The 18643-nt window shown below is 35.6% G+C and overlaps 1 protein-coding gene across 1 annotated transcript in view; it reads right to left on the reverse strand.

Moving 5' to 3' along the window:
* Positions 1 to 1359: 1359 nt before the first annotated feature.
* The window catches only part of FRMPD2 (FERM and PDZ domain containing 2), a gene marked incomplete at its 5' end in the record, with an annotated part of 44842 nt that continues 27558 nt past the window's right edge, over positions 1360 to 18643 (reverse strand). The window contains 13 exons of the mRNA XM_042863158.1: positions 1360 to 1899; positions 4204 to 4266; positions 4563 to 4778; positions 6061 to 6395; positions 7023 to 7113; positions 8725 to 8873; positions 10211 to 10326; positions 11829 to 11938; positions 14070 to 14149; positions 15335 to 15506; positions 15711 to 15872; positions 17413 to 17477; positions 17892 to 17978. Coding sequence (XP_042719092.1) covers positions 1789 to 1899; positions 4204 to 4266; positions 4563 to 4778; positions 6061 to 6395; positions 7023 to 7113; positions 8725 to 8873; positions 10211 to 10326; positions 11829 to 11938; positions 14070 to 14149; positions 15335 to 15506; positions 15711 to 15872; positions 17413 to 17477; positions 17892 to 17978 — 1757 coding nt within the window. The remainder of the gene's footprint in view (positions 1900 to 4203; positions 4267 to 4562; positions 4779 to 6060; positions 6396 to 7022; positions 7114 to 8724; positions 8874 to 10210; positions 10327 to 11828; positions 11939 to 14069; positions 14150 to 15334; positions 15507 to 15710; positions 15873 to 17412; positions 17478 to 17891; positions 17979 to 18643) is intronic.

Below are 18643 nucleotides of genomic sequence, written 5' to 3' on the forward strand. Positions count from 1 at the left end.
AAATCAATCAATTGCAGTGTTTTACAGAAGGTTGCTTGCTCTGTTGCAAGGGTACCTGGAGTGAGTTTCTGCCTATTCATCAATCTTTTCTGTTTAGATTAAAGTATGGCAACTTTATTGTTTTTACCAACCAGAGTTTATATGGTTATTTGCCACCCTTGCTACATCTGACTGTAATGGTTGCTGCTGGTTTCTGAACGTTAAGATGTATGCAGCAATTTATAGCTATAGTCACAGAAAGGCATTTATATAGGCAGCAGTGCTATAGATTTAGATGACAGCAAAACTACTAAACTGAATTATAGCCAGTGTAATATTCTCCTGAAGGTATATGAAGGAGTGTTGTAAATCACAGCTGTACAGCAAAAAACCTAGGGAATTGTTAAGCATAAAGCAACCCTCTTGTTTCTTATTCCAAAGAAATATGGATTACTGAATTAAAAGGAGATGGAAGTATGATACACTTTATTTCTCCTTGATAAATACATCTGATCACTAAAGTCATCATTTCTTTGCCTTGCACTGTTAATCAGCATTTTTAAATGCAGAAATAATGTCTCAGATGTCAAGTTTTGGTTTAACCCAACAGGTAGCTAAGCATCACACAGTCATTCACTCACTCCCCCTCCCATTGGGATGAGGGGGACAAAAAAAAAAAAAGTAGAACTCAGCAAGTGAGATAGAACTATTTACTAAGACAGAAAAGGAAGAGAAACAAAAAGATAATAGTAATGATAATCATATATATAAATACAAAACAGGTGATGCACAAGCAATTGCTCACCACTCACCAAACAAAGCCCAGCTAGTCTCCACCAGTGGCTGTTTGCCCAGCCAAGTCCCCACCATTTTTCATGATGTCAGATGGTACGGAACATCCCAGTTTATGCTAACCATCCTGGTCCTGTCCTCTCCCAAGTCCTCATGCCACCTCAGCCCCCTCACTGGCAGAATAGAACAAGAGCTGAGAAGCTGAAATACCCTTTGTTCTCTAGAGTGCTACTCAGCAACAACTAAAACATCACTGTTTTATCAACATTTTTTTCCTCCTGAAGACAAAACATAATGTCATGCCAGGCACTATGAAGGAAAAATCAGCTCTGTCTCAGCTGAAAACAAGACAGGTTAGTAGTCTCTGCCTTAGGGGAAAATACAAGAGGGACCATCATGAGAATATCTGCCTTTACAGGAAGTTTAAATATACACCCTTTTTAACATAATATTATTATTCCCATGGGTTCTTTCTGGTTAGTGGTTAATATTAAAATAGCTTTTCCATAATAAAAAAAAAAATGAAATGCAATTCAGTGTTTTCAGAAATCTTTTAATATCCCTGTAAAACAGGAAACGCTTCTGACAAACAGCTGCAAAGATGATGCACAAATGAGGAACAAATAGTGCCACAAAGATTGTCTTCAAAGTCCAGAATCTTTGTTCTAAACCACAGAAAAAACACCCTTGCAAGAAGCACAGGAAGATTTTTACTGAGAAGTTTTTAAAGCTGCTGTGGTACAGAAGTGAATTGTGCATTTAGTTGCAGTGTTATCTTGCATAGAAGTAAATGTACAATAATTAAAATCAAAGTTAAAGGCCAAATAGCAAATGGAGGTAATGGCGTTATGAGTAAAAATTTGGCTGATGATGCTTGACAAAACTGTGCAAATAGTCCTTTATATGCAACATAAGGAAAGTAAGTTTAGTAAGTATGAAGCCTAGAAGGCTCAAATTCAATTAATTTAAGACAAAACAGAAAATTCTGTTTATACTTATACCAATATAGATCCAGGTTTACTCCACCGGTTTAAAGCTGTTCTGGATCTTTGTCAGTATGTTTGAAATTAGCATCTGGTTCATGTCATAAATCCTATTTATATCTTCTACTGGCTTCCAGCAGACCATCTGAGGACAGAAAGCAAAAAAAGTGGCCCTGGGCCTTAATTATAATTGTACAACAGTGACTTTTTCTAAAAGTCATGCTTTTAATTTGTATTTAATTCCTCATTCTTTGTGAGCCATAAACCTTTCTTTCATAATGACAGTAAACAGCTATTTTATTGTCTTATTTCTACTCAGTTTTATATTCAAATGCCTCTTAACATTTTCTGAAATCAAGGAATTTTTAAAAATATGTACAGTTCAGTTAAATAAATGCTGTTATCATTTCCTATGTTTTGAAGCTACTCTCCCAATACATATCTAGTAACACCACTTCAATATATACCACCATGTAGATAACTGAAACAGAATTATTATTGTAGAGGCAGCTACAATCTTACAAACCTGAACACTGTGCTTTTGCTCCAATCCAAACTCACAATAACAAAACCAGTTTTTACAAGAGAAATGAACTGTACAGAGAATTATTTACTCTTATTTAAAGAACGGTTCAACTCTTACTGAAACCAATGGGTCTTGCCATAAATGTATTCAGATTCTAGTTAAGAATGACAAGATAATTCAGTGGAGTGAAAGATCAATAGAAAGCATCAGTGGAAGATGAAATGTGTATGTGTACCACAATACACACACAGTCTGATTTAATATTGCATCCTTTTTACGTGGATGTAGAATGGAAGAATTCTGACTCTACCTACAGCTGTTCATATTGCTAGAAAATAAGAATATGCCATCCAATAATTAGAACTCTCTTCTTGCTTTTAAGATAAATAGCTAAGGTTTAAAGGCATCCTAAGTTTCTGCCTATCTCTTGCTTTAAGATGTCTAGTGACAGTGGTATAAATTCCTGTGCTGGCGTAATGACTGGAAATGGTTCTACACTGTTCAAGCAATAAAAGGCAAACAAATTGAATCCTTCCATATAAAAACATATCTACTATGCAAATACTGATTTGCAGCCCAGAAGCCAAGAATGCTGTATGGAGGAGACAACAAATCTTCCACCAACACCCACAGAGCCTTAAATTTTTTAGCTGCCCTGTGGACAGCTAATTCTGAAGGTTGCTACCTCCTTCTCACAGTTCAAAAATATTTTCCTAGCAGTTAATATGTTATTACATAGAACATGCAAGTTGTCCATGACAATTTAACAGCAGTGCTGCAGTTCCGGCTGGCTCCTTCTCCAAACTGTGAGCTGAGATTTGAATGACTTACCCAGGGCATTTTAAGCAAGGTTTTTAAACATTTTAGGAATCAGAGTGATCTATTAGAACATGTAATGTAACACTTCGCATTCCTTTAAAGCAATAGCTGAGTGGTCCCTGGAATCTGAGGAGGATAGTTACAGAGAAGAGTCACGTTGCAGTCAATAAGAATCCGCAGCTTGAAGGTTCTGAAGGACTTGCAGCACAAATTCATAACAGAATAAATACTGATCCTGCACATAGAGACACCAGTGTGAAACAACTGAATACATTTGACAAAGGAACTAGATAAATAATTACAGACTGGCTGTAATGTTGTTTGTAACACCAGCAACTTTATTACATACATATAAATATATGTATATTTAAAGGTATCCTCAATCTTATTTTTCCTTCACTAATAAAAGTTCAGGAGGTCTTTTTTATTCAGTGCAGTACCTGTAAGCATGAGCTTGAGTCTCACTGAGCTCAACTGAGGTTATTTACCTGCTTAATTTTAACCATCTGCCCAATCTAAGGTATATTGGAGCATGTCTTAAATACTTGACTCTGAGAAGAACTTATCCTAGTCTTGTCTAGTTTTTCATCCCACTTTCTGTTTGTTCTAAGTTGAGTTACCTTCATTTTGTCTTGTACTCTGTGAACTCTTCCTGGGAGTATGTTTAGCTCAGTGGTAGAAAGGGCAGTGATAGCTTAACAATTGCAAGAATTCAACTAAAGGCTGTGCTTTTGCAGGGTAGAGTCTCACCTGTTTTGCCGGTGATTCCTCTTGTTGGTTTTTTTTTTTTTTGTTTTTTTTTTTTTTGCCAAAAGGAGAAAAGTAGGCCTGTATACGTACTATATTGATGATTTGTGAAGTTCAAGTGACTAAAGCTACACTAGAGGTCTCTTTATGTTGGCTTTCTTTTCCCTTTCTTTCTTAATTTCAGTTACTAAGACCTTGTAAATTTAGATAAAGACACACTTGCCTGGAAAGTTATTATTTTCCTCACAAGGAGGCTAAGGTTATGCTCTAAACTCCAGATTGATCCAAGCATAAGGATCTGTAGCAGAATTTGAAGCTTTCTGAAGTCGCAGTCTAGTTTGAGTACTGAGAACTTACCTTACTTTGGATCATGCCAAACCGCTGTTCTCTCAGATCTCTCACTATGTGCTTGATGTTGAACTATTAGAAGAGAACAGTTTTTATTATGTTAATGTTGAAACTATTTAAAAAAAAAAAAAAAAGAACGGAAACAATTTATGACGAGAAACCTGGGGTTCAGTTCTTTTACAAATAACATAACTTTGGTTATTATTTCTGTTCTTTTAAATAACAAAGCTGGGTTTATTCCATTTTGTAAGGATTAATTTCCACCAGGAGTTAACTGTGTTCTAAGATATCAACACATTTTGTTGACATCCATATCGGTAATATTTATATTTACTGTAAGATTTAACAATTATTTGTTTGGTACTTACACAGAGATCTTTTTCTATATAGCTCAGAAGAATTTCAACACAAAGCAAAACTCCACTTCTTCCTATCCCAGCACTGCAGTGAGCAACAACAGGTCCTCTTCTGTGAGCTTTCCTCATATAACAAATAAATTTTACAAGCTGCTCAGACAGTTTGGCACTACTGTGGTCTGGCCAAGTGGTAAACTGCAAATGACTTACAATTCGCCTCTCATCTGTCTGGAAAAAAAGAAAACAAAAGTGTGTATTCACCAAAAGATTAGTAACATAGCTATATAAAACCCAGTAAAAAACAAACAAATACATGTAAATATAAATGTAAATATATATAAATGAGGAAATAGCATTTTCTTTTTCCTTATTATTTCTTATGTCAGTACTAAATGAAAAAATGTTATACAGTTTTTCCATGCTGGTAAAAACATCTGCTGTAAAGATCCAAGTCCAACCAATAATTGTTCTGCAAAAATGATTGTTTATGCAACTGAAAATCTTAAAAACAAAAGAATCTAGGAACTTTAAGGATTGAAGCCTTCCAAAGTCCCATGGCATTGGGGACTTTAGCATGTCCATTAGTCCATTAGCATGGCAATGGATTTCTATTGACTGTAAGCTGGATGTAAAAACCTATCTAGGTTTTTGCCATTAGAATAATTTGAATTAATGTCTGTGATTTCTACTGAAGTAAACTGATAATTTACCGTAGTAATTTAATACTGGTACAAAACAAATGTAGCAAAAATAAAAACATTCATTAAAATCAGGTAAGGGCTCAATCACTTACAATGGCCAATCTTCCCATCATCTTCTGGACAGACCCTTATTAGAAACTTTGCTATCTTTCACACGGTAACATGAGGTGAGATTTTTCATCATATAAATAGTTTTACTAACAGAAACAGATGCCAAGTTAGTCTGGCACAATTAATTTTTCTTTAATTATTTCATGAACCAATTTGTCCTGCAGAAATTTCGGCAAAGTTTTATTTAATATGGAGGCATAATTGATGGACTTGTCCCAGTTTCAATGTTCTTACAATTAGGTTCTAAATTTATTGTATCTTCAAAAAAGTCCTGTTAGATTGGTAGTTTCATGTCTTCTCATGAAATAAAGAAATTATCGTTCTTTCTAAATTTTAAGATGAAAACCAACTTCTTTTCATCCTTCCTTGTACCCACTTTTACAGAACATCAGTGGCAGTCCTTATGATCTGATTTGATAAGAACAGTGAGAAATTCTGCAAAAAAACACAGCAACTCTGTGAATATTAAAGGATTAATTATTGAACACTCTTGTCCAAATGTTTATAATGTTGGATCCACTCTTTGTGCAATAAGCAATGAGGCAGTATTCTATTTATCTAAATTTCCTGTTTGTCAAACATTCCTAAGAACATGATGAACAGATGTTAGAGAAGAAACAAATAATGTCAGTATTTATTCATTTAAGATATTTATTCAATTTCTTCACATATGAAAATGTTAATTACACTCAACTTACCTGCTTGTTGATCATTTCTATTATCCTAATTATGAAGTATTCCAGAATCTGGTAACTGTCCAGCCTGAGATGAAAATTATCCAGATCTATGGAGTCGTGTGGAGGTTCAGGCCAGTATCGATGACTTTTCACTTTTCCTAGCTCAACTTCTTTTGTCATCATGGCAATCAGATCTGATTCACTCTCCCATACCATCTGCCAGAAATCAGCCATAGTAGAAGGCAGAGGCCCTTGAGTTATAATGTAGAAGTGTTCCTCTTCTCCAACTTTCATTCTGATATAACTTGCGTTAATGTAGCCATTGTTTTCTCCCAGGAGAACTCGTGTCTTATCATCTGGACAGAAACAGAAAGTTACTATTGCAGCTGTAGATCTGAAATGGAGCTCTGCCACCTCTAGCATCTAGGAGATGGGGAACCTCAGCCTCTAACAACAAAGTATGCTTTTATTTTTTAGACCACATTTGGCAGGCTGCTCTAACATTAGTCACTGCTAATCAGAATTCTGACTCAGATAAGAGCTGAGCAACTGAAATATCTAGTTGGCTATCATGTTTTCAAATACTTCTAAAATGAACTTGTATTTTTTCAAGAACTACATATATCTGTGATTTCCACTGTGCTTTTCAGAATTCTGCTATGTCAAAAGCTGTAGATTTAAAGAACTGCTAGTATAATACAAGATACTCTAATCCACAGAAATGTACTAGACCACTATATGACAGAATGAAGGGAACACCAAGATAGTTGCCTCCCTACCAGACCCAGTCCTGCCTTGCTGAGGATGATAGTGAGAAATTACTTACTGCACAAAGCAGACAACCTTATGTGAACTTTACACTCTAGGAAAAATCTCAACAAAATTCATTTCTAGTAGAATTTTCTATGACAAAAGAATGTGGTGGGCTTTGCCTCCTAATCCCAGTATTATAGCTGTATCTTCTTATTGGTGTGCATACTTACATGGAAGAATATCTTGATATCTATTTTTATCCCGATTTTCTGGTGCTTTGCCAGTTCTGCAGTCATCTATTGGCTTCACATGTTCCAAAGCCTGTATCAAAAAGAAACAGTCACACAGTCTTCATATCCTTCATGAAGAGCTTTTACTGATTTGTGACCCGAGACAGACCTCTTAAAGAAGAGAATCAGCACATTTTTCCTTAAACTTCTAGGCACAGTTCAAATTGCTTAGTAGTTCCTTCAGTATGCAGAAAGTTTCTGGAGATTTTGAATGAGATTTCCAACCCATATCCTCAGCACCTTGAATTACAGAACCATTTTGTATATTGTTGTAAAATAGATGTTTGGAATAGTGTCTTGGCCAAATAATCATTATTCATAAGTGACTGGAGAATAAACTTTAGCACTGTTAGAAGGTTATGAATGTCAGTGAATAAATTTCAATTACAGAGAAAGTGATCGATAAAGGGAACAACATCAATGATATTAAGTAAAAATCATAATCTTAAGAACTTCATGGCAGATTTAGGGTAACACAGTGCAGTTTGACCAGGAAGCAAGAAAATGAAAATTAATTTCATTTATGGTTTTGAATTACTTTCACTTTTCTTTATTCTTCTACCTCTTTGACTTGCATTGTGCAATGCCTGGCCTTCACAGTAGGCCACTACATAGTATAATATGGACTGAAATATATTTGTTAGGTTTTCAAGGTCTTCATCAGTAACTATTGCTTTTCTCAAATAAAATATCCATTGATTTTGGTAACCATTAGTTTTCCTGTTAGATCTCTCTGCTTTGTGAGCAAATGCACGAATTGGCTTATATCATGCTATGCCTACCTCAGTTATGGAACGGAATTAGTGGAAATGTATATGTGAGCTTTTGGTGAAAGTCAACAAATCCTATACACATGAGTCTATGTGATTTTTTACCCAGAAAGTGAGATATGAAGGCAACCTGAAGAAACGGATAGCATTTTGATTGCTATGGAAAACTGGTAGTAATCTATTTCATTGAGGATGAGTACATTATTTAACAAAAATTCCAGGACTGCGTTAAAGAACTATGGAATAATCTTTAGAAATTGCTAATAACCTCCAGTACTAAATGCTCCATATACTGAAATGCATTCATAATTCTATATTTTTTCATAATTTATGTCATCAGATGTAATTGTATGTTTTTATTATTTACTTATATTATTTTTATTTTTATTTTACTTCCACTAAGTCCCTGACCTCAATAGCATTTTGTGGCAATGATTTCCATGGATCACTGAAGCATTGTAGAAAACATTTTCTTTCATTGTCTAGGTGTTTGGATTTCTTGCTTTAATCTAGTGCCTAGAAGGGCTCTTAGGCACCTATTTAGCAGAGCTGAGGGGGGGAATAGAAAGAAGTTGATCTACATTAAATTTATCTGTACTGTATTTTTGTGTATTACTTGTTTTTATTTCCAAATGGGTGAGATCTTTGGACAGGAAATAGAGTAAGTAAACCTGGCTTGTATGGAAAGAGGGAGATACAAATAGTGCAACATGACTCAAAAAGCAGAGCAGAAGCCCTATCCTAGCTGGAACATCCTCTGAGAAAGTGGAGTCAGTGAAGATACAACTGAATCTCCCATAAAGTATGTTGAACAATTCTAAAAGTCACTTTCTTAGTTCTGCTAAAGATCTTAAAAATGAATTACACTTTACCATAAACTCTTTCAAGACCTCTTGATTTTCAATCCGTGACTTAAGGCCCTCAATAAAATGTCTGATGCCAGTCCTTGGACGTACTCTGGTTGGTGAGGATTTAAGGTTAATTAAATGAGTCAGTTCATCTTCAGAAACAAAGGTTCTGCCTACACATAGCAAAAAGAAAAAAAAAAAAAAAAAAAAGTTTTTAATGATTATTGAACATAGCATAAAGTTTTGGATTTAAAAACTAGGGGACTGCAGAATTTGAGTACACTTCAGTGTTTTATACTGTGGAAGTAAACTGTAAAAGTATTTTTGGCTTACTTCACAGTAGAAAGAAGACTCAGTCAGTATCATGGATACAACCAGCACCATATTTCATGGAGATTGCATATCCAATTATTTAAAATTCTTGCTTTCTACAATTTCTAAATACAGTCTGTTATGAATTAATCATTCTTGGAGAATTATAGACTTTAACAGTAATTTATATTGATATAGGAGACTTCGGCCACATCTTCACAGGAAATCATGTTTCCAGGAGTTTCCTGAAGATTAATACTGCCACGCTCTTCATCTTACCTCACTCTTCCTTTCCATAACAAGGTGTGAAGTACCTCTGATGCACAAAAACCAAGGATCAGTTTTACTAATTAGCTATACTTTCTTTAGTATACTTTCTGATACAAAACTTAGATTAAGAAGATAGATAAACATTAAGTCTCCAGAAATATCATTGTTCTACTACAGCAATTGAAAAAGGAGGCACATCAGTAATTACTGTTTCTTCCATAGAATAAAAGCAGTAGGTTTTTTTGGTGGGGAAAAAAAAAATAGTAGTTTGAAGTGGCAAAACTATAGAATTTGTCCTTACAAGCAGAGGCTACTGTTGGCAATGAATAACTTGCCAATTGACTTGAGATAACTTGATGATCTGTTCCTCAGCTTTGTTGTAGGCTGAAGACTGGGAGCACTGTTCTCTTATTTTTGTAAGGTGTCTTTGCACGCTTTAACCAATCGCAACGAAAAATTGCAGCGCTGTGCACCTAATCGAGTATAATCAAGGTATTTAGATATTTTCCTTTTGCGGAAGGACACTATATAAAACACAACAACAACTACAAGAAAAATGGCAAAGTAAAAATTGCAAGTTGCCCATCCTTTTTAAGCTCAAAAGCAGAGGTGCTCAAAATGGTAGCAAATGGATGGTGGCCAGTAGAGCTGTTACCACTCTGCGTAGTTAACTAAGCTCAGCCTCATGATCCTTCCTTCTAGCAGATCTCCAGAAGAACTGAAGAACTCCTAACGTTGGCCATCTTCATCTGGATATGGCAAAGATTTGATGCTTTTCTATGTATCAGAGGCAAAAATTTTGACCTGAGTCATCTGGCCTTCAAGACATAAAGGGGAAATTCTTAGCTTGTGTACATGGGAGTAGTGTTGATCTCAGTGTAGTTATGCTGGCCTATTACAATAAGGAAACAAGAGCATTTCTGGTTACTTCTAGGTAGAATGGAAGTCCTGTGGAACATATCATCATCTTCATTGTTCCAGCTATCTGACTCAGACTGTTGACTTTCTCTTCTGCAGCCTTCATATCCTGCGTATTTCTGTGATCTGTAAAACAGCATTAGTTGATAGGTTTCATGGAAGCTGCTGAAGTTATGGTCATCTGGACCATGCAAAAACTTTGTTTTTAATCTATTTTCAATAACTTTTAACTTTCTCAAGTGACTATTTTCAAGAATCACAATGACTTCTGAAGAACATGAATACAAGGATTAATGATATTATTTCGTCTGGACAAACAGGGACAGATGATCTGTATAAAAAGCTGCCAGAAAATAAAGTTGTTACAGGCAGTTTTTCATGAATGACACATTTCTTGAATTGTTAGCAATAATAGATGGGTAGGCTTACTTCAAGGTTTCTAAGAATATTCTAAAATAGAGAATTTTAGAGTGCTTAAATATGTATAGCTAGATAATATATCTACAACCCAGGATACAGCAATAATATGTGCAGAATGAGTTAAATATTCATGTAATGGCTAACTCCATCCCCCTGCAGATCTTCCATTTAACTATTTGAGTAGGCTTAAGCATACTGTAGCCTTACATTGGATAGGATAATATGTGATCATCATACATAATATAATCAATAGGAAAAGGTACTGTTAAGAGTGGGAATAAGATAATAATTTAAGTAGCAGCTTTGCAAAGATCAGTGATCATTTCAGGCACTGCATTTTCAAGTTAGACAAAGCTTTTGCAAGCATAAAATAGGACTAACAGAACACACTGGTAATAAAGAGATACAGGTTAAAGTACAAGGGCCAGAAAGCTTGTCCATTTGCAAAACAACCAGAAAAAAAAACAAATGTTATCCTTATATGTGATAACTTTGTATTAGCTATAGATACATTTGCATATCTTGCAAGATAATTTAATAATAATCACACCTGATTACCTGGTATACTGAAAGATAATATTATACTAGTGGTGAGATAATATCAAGTAGCACTGAGCTTGTATTCACATGGATATTCTCAATTGCAGATACTCTCAAGGGTTCTTTCAACAGTTTTGTCCTTTGAAGACTGGCCAACTAGTCTTCCAAAATTTTAAGTGCTTTTAAGTTTCAAATGCTTATTACTTTCTACCTCCTACTGGGTTATAAATGATAAGTAAAATAATTATATTTCATATATTCTGTATCTTTGTCATAAACAAAACTGCTCCTTTTTATCAAAGCTACATTATTCTTTGATTTCCTGTTCTGTACATTTGAGGTAAAATTCTACACTTCCTGTACTGCGTACCCACATATTTTCTTAGGAGTAACATCCTCAAATTCTCTTGATTCTAAAACATCCTGAAGTAAACACCTATGTCACTACAGCCTTAGGCCTGTCTGCATGAGCCGCAGTTACACCTAGAAACTTCTGTTGCATTTGCTGTGTGGAAGCTGTTTAGCCACTCTTATTACAGATGGAGCTGTATTTCAATATAACTGTGCTCAAATAATTTGGGACATGAGTATACGGAAGATCTGGAAATACAAGAATAAATTATTGATGCTGATTACTTTAATAATTTTACCATATTTGAGAGACTTACACGTCTGAAGTGTTACTGATGATACCCTGATAATCTTGTCCAATCATCTGACCTTGCAGAGGGGAACAGTGTATACTTTTTGGACCCTGTGGTTGTAAGATAAGAAATAGCTGTGAAAAATCAGTACAAAGAAACATCAATCAGTACAACAACAACAACAACTACAACAACATCAAGAATATGTTTACTTTATTCAATATTTTTTCTCATAACTGATGAATACATGTTTTATACTTAAGAAGGAAATTGAAAATAGTTTCCAGGGAAAAAGTATATGTGACTTTGACTTAGCATTGCAGTATCTACTCAAATGAATAAGCTACATCAGTTGTATGTGTGATCTTCATAACAGTGCCATGTTCAGAAGTCCCTACAATCTAACCTGAGTAGCTGAACTTTGAAAATATGACATTTCTGATCTTACAGAGAAAGCTCAGTCAAAAGAGTTGTGAGTCACACTCAGCTCTTCACCTCCCAATTCTTGGCAGCAGAAAGCAGCACTGTTTCAGCTGGAATTTCTGGTACTAATTTCCTCTTTGTTTTTAATCTCTGACACAACAAGGCCAGATGATAGAAATAGAGTGTATCTGCACTACTAAGAAAGCTCTCAACTAACAGAGGGCACATCCTTAATCAGCCTCCAGATGGAACAGAAGCAATACCACTAGTTGCTGTTTTTCAGGCCTGGAGGATGATAACTAGGTCCTGCACTTAGATAGTGATGCAGAACATCTTTCTTCAGTATGTGGAAGTGGCTCCTTCTGAGTTGCAGCACTTGACAGTTAATTATATAAATTTTAATTCAGAGTGACATTTCTTCATCTTCTGTTCCTGCTTAATATTCCATTCAGAAACCACCCTGGCATATAATGTAGTATAAACTACCAGATGCCTCACAGAATCTTAATAGTGGCTGCCACTCCTACCTTTTATTTATTTTTATGTTTCTACATTTATGCTTGTATTTTCCCACAAGAATTTGGGAATTCGTGGCCTTATATTTAACCATGAATTAACTTATTCAGTTTTTTCAACTATTGGCTATACTGATTAGAGAATGCTATAAGGATATTTGTCTTATTTTTGCCAAGGAAAAGTATTTTTTGTTGTTTTTGTTAGTTTGTTTGGGTTATTTTGGTTTATTTTGTAGTTTGTCATTTTCAAACCCTAGGACTTTGGAGTAAGTGGCAGCTGTGCCCTGTAAAGTATAGTTTCTATTAACGTGAGACCATTAAAGGCAGGCTGGAAAGGGTTAAGAAGAGAGCTAATGGAATGAACTCAGCAGAAAAGTTTAGCATGAAATAAAAGTTAGGTATTTGCAGACTAGACTTAACTACAAGCTTAAACCCGTAAGTGAGCACTAATACATTGCTAACTCAGGCTAATAAGGGACCTGTAACCTTAGTAGTATCTCGTGCCTCTGATTAATATCATTTCCTTGGCATATTTCTTCATTATATCATAGACCTGACCTTATTTTCGTATTACATTTAGCCAATCTTTAACAATGTATTTCCAACATTCATTCCAGCACTGTACTCAAAGCTTTCTGAAATTCCATTCAAGATTTTCTTAGCTTATTCAGTTCAAGGATTTCTCCTTTTATATATATATATATATATATATATATATATATATATATATATATATATATATATCTTTGGTTATATTGGATGAGGCAAGCTTTGGAAGGTTGGTTTTTGTTTGTTTGTTTGCTCTGGAGGATAAAAAAACTACGTTTATCACATTTTCAGGAGACAGGTTTTATAGTTGTAAAACTCAAAAATAACACTTATTGTAAAATTTAATGCAGACAGTCTCTGCCTCACTTACTAGGATTCAAAACCAAAACTACGCCTGAAGAAATCTGGGGCTTTGGAGTTAGCAGATGCTGATGAATAGCAAACTTTCAAAGCATACTTTTAAAATATTGGAAGAATGGAAAAATTAATAAATAATTTATTCCAACATTGTAAACTTCCAGAACTAGACTTGCTTATGCAACCTTCCTTTAACACCTCTCTTTAGCATATGTAGTATGCTTTTATCATATACCTTTAGCTCAGTGGAATCCCCTGATTTATTCCTATATTAGAGGTGCTGCTGACTGCAGCACACTTGGTTCATGTTAATCTTTTTCATTAACAACGTGTGGTTCTTGCCAGCATTGCATCAAACCCATTTTTGTTTACAAACGAGTACATTGCCTGATAACTTTTACAAGCTCAATTCAGACTTCACCTTGCTGCACATCCAGTTGGATTCTTCCTTCAAAGTGAAAACAGATTGAGCTTCTAGGCTTCTCTCAATGTTGTGGTCATCTGAATACCAGAAAAAGAAATTTAAATGCTTAAAGTGTGAAAATATAGATCCATTTCTTCAGTAGCACCCACACCAGAGAACTTTGGTTTTGGAAGAGGCACTTGAGATATGTTGCCCCAAACTAGCACAAAATACCCTTTTTTCTACATGCTCTCGTAAGGGTAAAAACAGCTTAAGTTCCATGTATAACCACTGAAGAAGTCAGAATAACTCAGGTGACCAGAAGATACTGAAGTATACCCACTATCAGTAGGAGTTGTAAAAAACCTACAACAGAATTGATAACCTTCCTTAACTCAGCCCATTCCTTTACAGCACTAAATAGGCAAATGTCATAGATTTATTATGACAGTTCTCATGTAATAGCACTGTGTTTTATTGGTCCAGGGAAAAGAGTTTAAACTTCACAGTAACAGTCTAATTCATGAGACCCCAACACACATCTCCACAGCTAGTTCCTTGAATTTGAAGAACTGGAGAAAAGCCTATTCTTACTGCAGTGAATGGGAGCATTTTCACAGTCACTAACGTGGCTAAAACTTTAATCAGCCTTTTTATATCTGGATGACCTTCCCATTTTGGCATCGTTTACCCTCAAAATCAAACTAGAACTGAAATGGGACAGTGAACATCCTCATTTTACACCTGAACTGAGCACAGTTCTGTCGTCCTCACACAGAGAGTCTTTGAAACACCAGTAATATAATATTGGTAGACTATTAAATTCCAAACTGCTGGGAAAGAAATAGGAAATTTTAAATAATACACTCCCTTTATTTACTTCAGATTCATCAAGATAACTATGAATAACCATACCTTTTCCAGTATCTTCTGACAGTCTTGTCTAGCTGTTCCAAAGACCTCAGCTGCTCAGGATGTACAGCACCTTCTCTCCAGCTACAAACCTACCACTGATTTGCATGAAACTAGCTAAAATCAGCACGCACCAGAAACCATCATAAATATAAGCTGAGTTTAAACATTTCTGAGAGTCTTCAGCATCCTTCCCTATGTTCTTATGTCTTGGAAAGCTTGTCCAGAGCTGAAAGAACTTTTTTATGTCTATGGCTATGAATCGGGAGTAAGAGTTATTGGTAAAGTTATTCAATTGTTTTACCAATAGAAAAATTGAGTCCAGACATAATCCCACTTTTAATATGTACTTAATGGATTTAGCTGCTTACCAGGCTCTGTGTTTGTGTTTGGAGGGGAAGGTATGCTGTTTCTCTGGTTGCTTGAGTAAGCCCAACGTGAAGCTACGCTTCGGCAGACAGTGAGCTGAACAGTGCCTTGAGCCTTGCGCAGCAAATCTATAACTGTTTGGCGTGGTAGACCAGATACTAAAGTCTCATTTACCTGAAAAATACATGGTAAGTAATTCCAGATTTATTTAACAAAAAGCTTTTTTTAACACATATCCCAGCACTGAGCGCATTTTATACATCTCTGCAACTCATGAGTCTTCTCTCCTTTCTGCATTAGTAACTTCCTTGATCTCCCTCTCTTTGCATTTTTATACCATGAGAGCGCACCACCAAAATGACAAAGAGCAAACCCTACCTTAAGTAAGATGTCACCAACTTGAAGCCTCCCATCTAGATCTGCAATACTGTTTGGGCTGATGGCTTTTATTAGGATAGCCCTGCCATTTCTGCCACCAACCAGCGCAAATCCTAGGCTTCCATTTTCTGCTTTTTCCAATTCTATCTTAATAATGAAGTCCTACAATACAAAATGACACAGTCAGAGGTGGAGTTTATTCAGGGCGCTTTTTTCATATTCATTTTTAATATGAAAGAATTATATTGTGCTTTACAATCCTTTGTGGCTGATATAAATTGTAGGATATATCCTTGTCTTGGATGGGTACATAGAGCTTCCACTGATTTATAGCATCTACATGTACGTATCAGAATGAAAGTAGTGCATCCTTATTTCCATAAGCTCTATTAATAATATCCAGTGAGTAAAATGAGTAAATCTCATAAAACTAAGGAAACATGTACTTATGTAACCCTTTCATAATACATCAAATACATCACCTTCATTGACAAGCCAGTCACTTTTATCTCAAGTGTGACGCTAACTCAGTATGTCCTCCATTCTTTTATTGTTCTGTAATGCAAGTCTTAACCTTGCAGCCCCAACGTACCTCTCTGTTTGGCTTTAGCACGTCATTCACTTTTATAATCAGCAGCCTTTTTAGGGTCAAGCATTATGTCGGAAAGAGCAGCAACCTAGAAATTGTTATGATTTGCAGCATGACTGGTTCCAGTGATGAATGTATCATCCTCAGAAATTATTTTAGTGAGTTGAACAGACAAGCTATCATGGATTAAATGGTGTGGAAGAAGCAGTAATAGAGATGACTTAATCAAAAGCCAGAAAATTGTTCTAATTTTTCTTCCAGTTTGGAGGTCTAATTTTAACAAGAAACAGCCATTTCTTGTAAACCCCAGCCAAGAGAAAATGAATAAATCTATTTTCATGAAATATCAGTCCCAAAGCGGGCAATTCCAAGCAATATTACTTTCCACATATTTGCGCAAACAAAAGCAATGTTTGCACTTGTGAGACGTTTGAAGCATTGTATGCTGAGCATGGAAATTGATTTTTTCCCCCCTGAACATACCTGTGTATTTTGGGAATTTATTATTTCAAAAATACAGTTACTCTCACTAGCTATTATAAATCCAAACCACTCTGATATATGTCAACACTGAAAATACTCCAAAGATTTGGAGTAATTTTATCCTCTTTTCAGATTCAGTATTTCATACTGAAACATGAATCTCAAGTTTCAATGAATGTTTTGATTTGTTGTGGGAAATACTTCCTCATTACTTTCACATTTATTCTTCCCAGAATCTTACACTGTGGCATTCTATCTCTCTTTCCTGCACAACTTTCTTTCTAAGCTAGGAGTTAATTTTGGAAGCTATTAAGAGTACTATGAAGACCTAATGGAGGGTCTACATCCTGTGGATCTTGGTTTCATTATCAAGCTGTTAAGGTACTAATACTGTATAGAAAACCAGCAAGAGAGGGACCTAACCACTGGAGGTGCTGAGCGCACACAGGACAAGTGCACGCTGAGGCAGTTCAACACTTCACGGTATGCTTTCCAGACCAACTGTGTTCACATTTTAAGAGAAACTGGGGATGAAGTAAATACATTAAATGCCACTATTGAAAAAATCTCAGTCACTATAGCACACTTTACTTGATGGAACACCTCATGCTTGATAAAACTGCCCCTTACCTTACATTCTGGAGAATTGGGAGTGCTTTGCTGAGCTTCACAATTTGTTTCCTTCAAATGTTTCTCTGTGAAAAAGCAGAACGGTTTTCACCACTGAAATATGGTTCTGTGGTATAACACTCAATATGATAGAGACATAATAAAACATTTCATATTTGATGTGTAAAATTTCCTCTGGGCTTATGTATGTTGCTTCTTTTGTAGTACTCCTGAACTGAGCATTCTGCCTATGATTCATGTGAACCTTTTGCCTCCCAGAGAGCAGTTTCCAAAACAAGCTTTAGGAGCTGCGTGTTACAGGATCAGGGACACCAGCTGGAAAACAGATGATGTACTTGCATTCTCTGAGATTCTGAGGGATACAGAATTACTTACTAACAATTAATCTTTCCCCGGTATTTCCAGCACCACCTACCAATTTCATTTATAGAGAGGACTAAACCTTTTTTAAACTCCACCAGAAAAGTCAAGCTCCTTACCGTGTTGGCTTAGTAGATGCTGCTCTTGGGAATTCAGGTTTTCATTTGAGAGACAAGTATCGTCTTTCTCTGTCTCAGCAGGCAGCCCTAAAAGCATACATGGAGGTTTGTTCTGACAGGCCTCCCACTCAGCTTCATGTACGCAAGGGAATGTAAATTCTGTTCTTAGATCACGAAACGAAGCATCAATATCCAATATTGATGCTGTATGAGGCAGTGTGAGACAGTTATTACTGCATGATTAAGTTTACTGAGTTGCACAGTGATACAAATAATAGTTTCCTGAGCTGCAGAAGTATTACATCTCATTTGTTGCTATTTTTAAAATGATAACAAGAACTGGAGATCAGAGTGAGTCATTCCAGACATGTGGCAGTGCTTAGGCAGAGGATTAAGGAGGTTCTATCACTGTCTGCAGAGCTGTCTGTACAAGAAGACAATGATTTGGCTTTGATTTCCACCCTGCCCTGATCTTTACTTTTGAGTTTTGCTTTGTCATATATAGATGATCTCATTTGTCTTCCAGAAAATTCTCTTAAGGTATGAATTATATAACATAATATGTTCTGCTGTTTGTGTTGTTTTGTTTTGTTTTGTTTTTTTAATTCTATGTTGCATTTGCCATTTCAGTATGCATTTTTATAACTAAGAGAATACATTAAATGAAGGCTTCTACTAGAGATGGTCACAAACAAACAACAAATCACTGTATATTTTTGCAGTGCTTTACAAAAGTTAAGAATCTTTTTTTT

The sequence above is a fragment of the Lagopus leucura genome, unplaced genomic scaffold (assembly GCF_019238085.1).
Source record: "Lagopus leucura isolate 7727_CA_CO unplaced genomic scaffold, USGS_WTPT01 Super-Scaffold_739, whole genome shotgun sequence".
Lineage (NCBI taxonomy): Eukaryota > Metazoa > Chordata > Aves > Galliformes > Phasianidae > Lagopus > Lagopus leucura.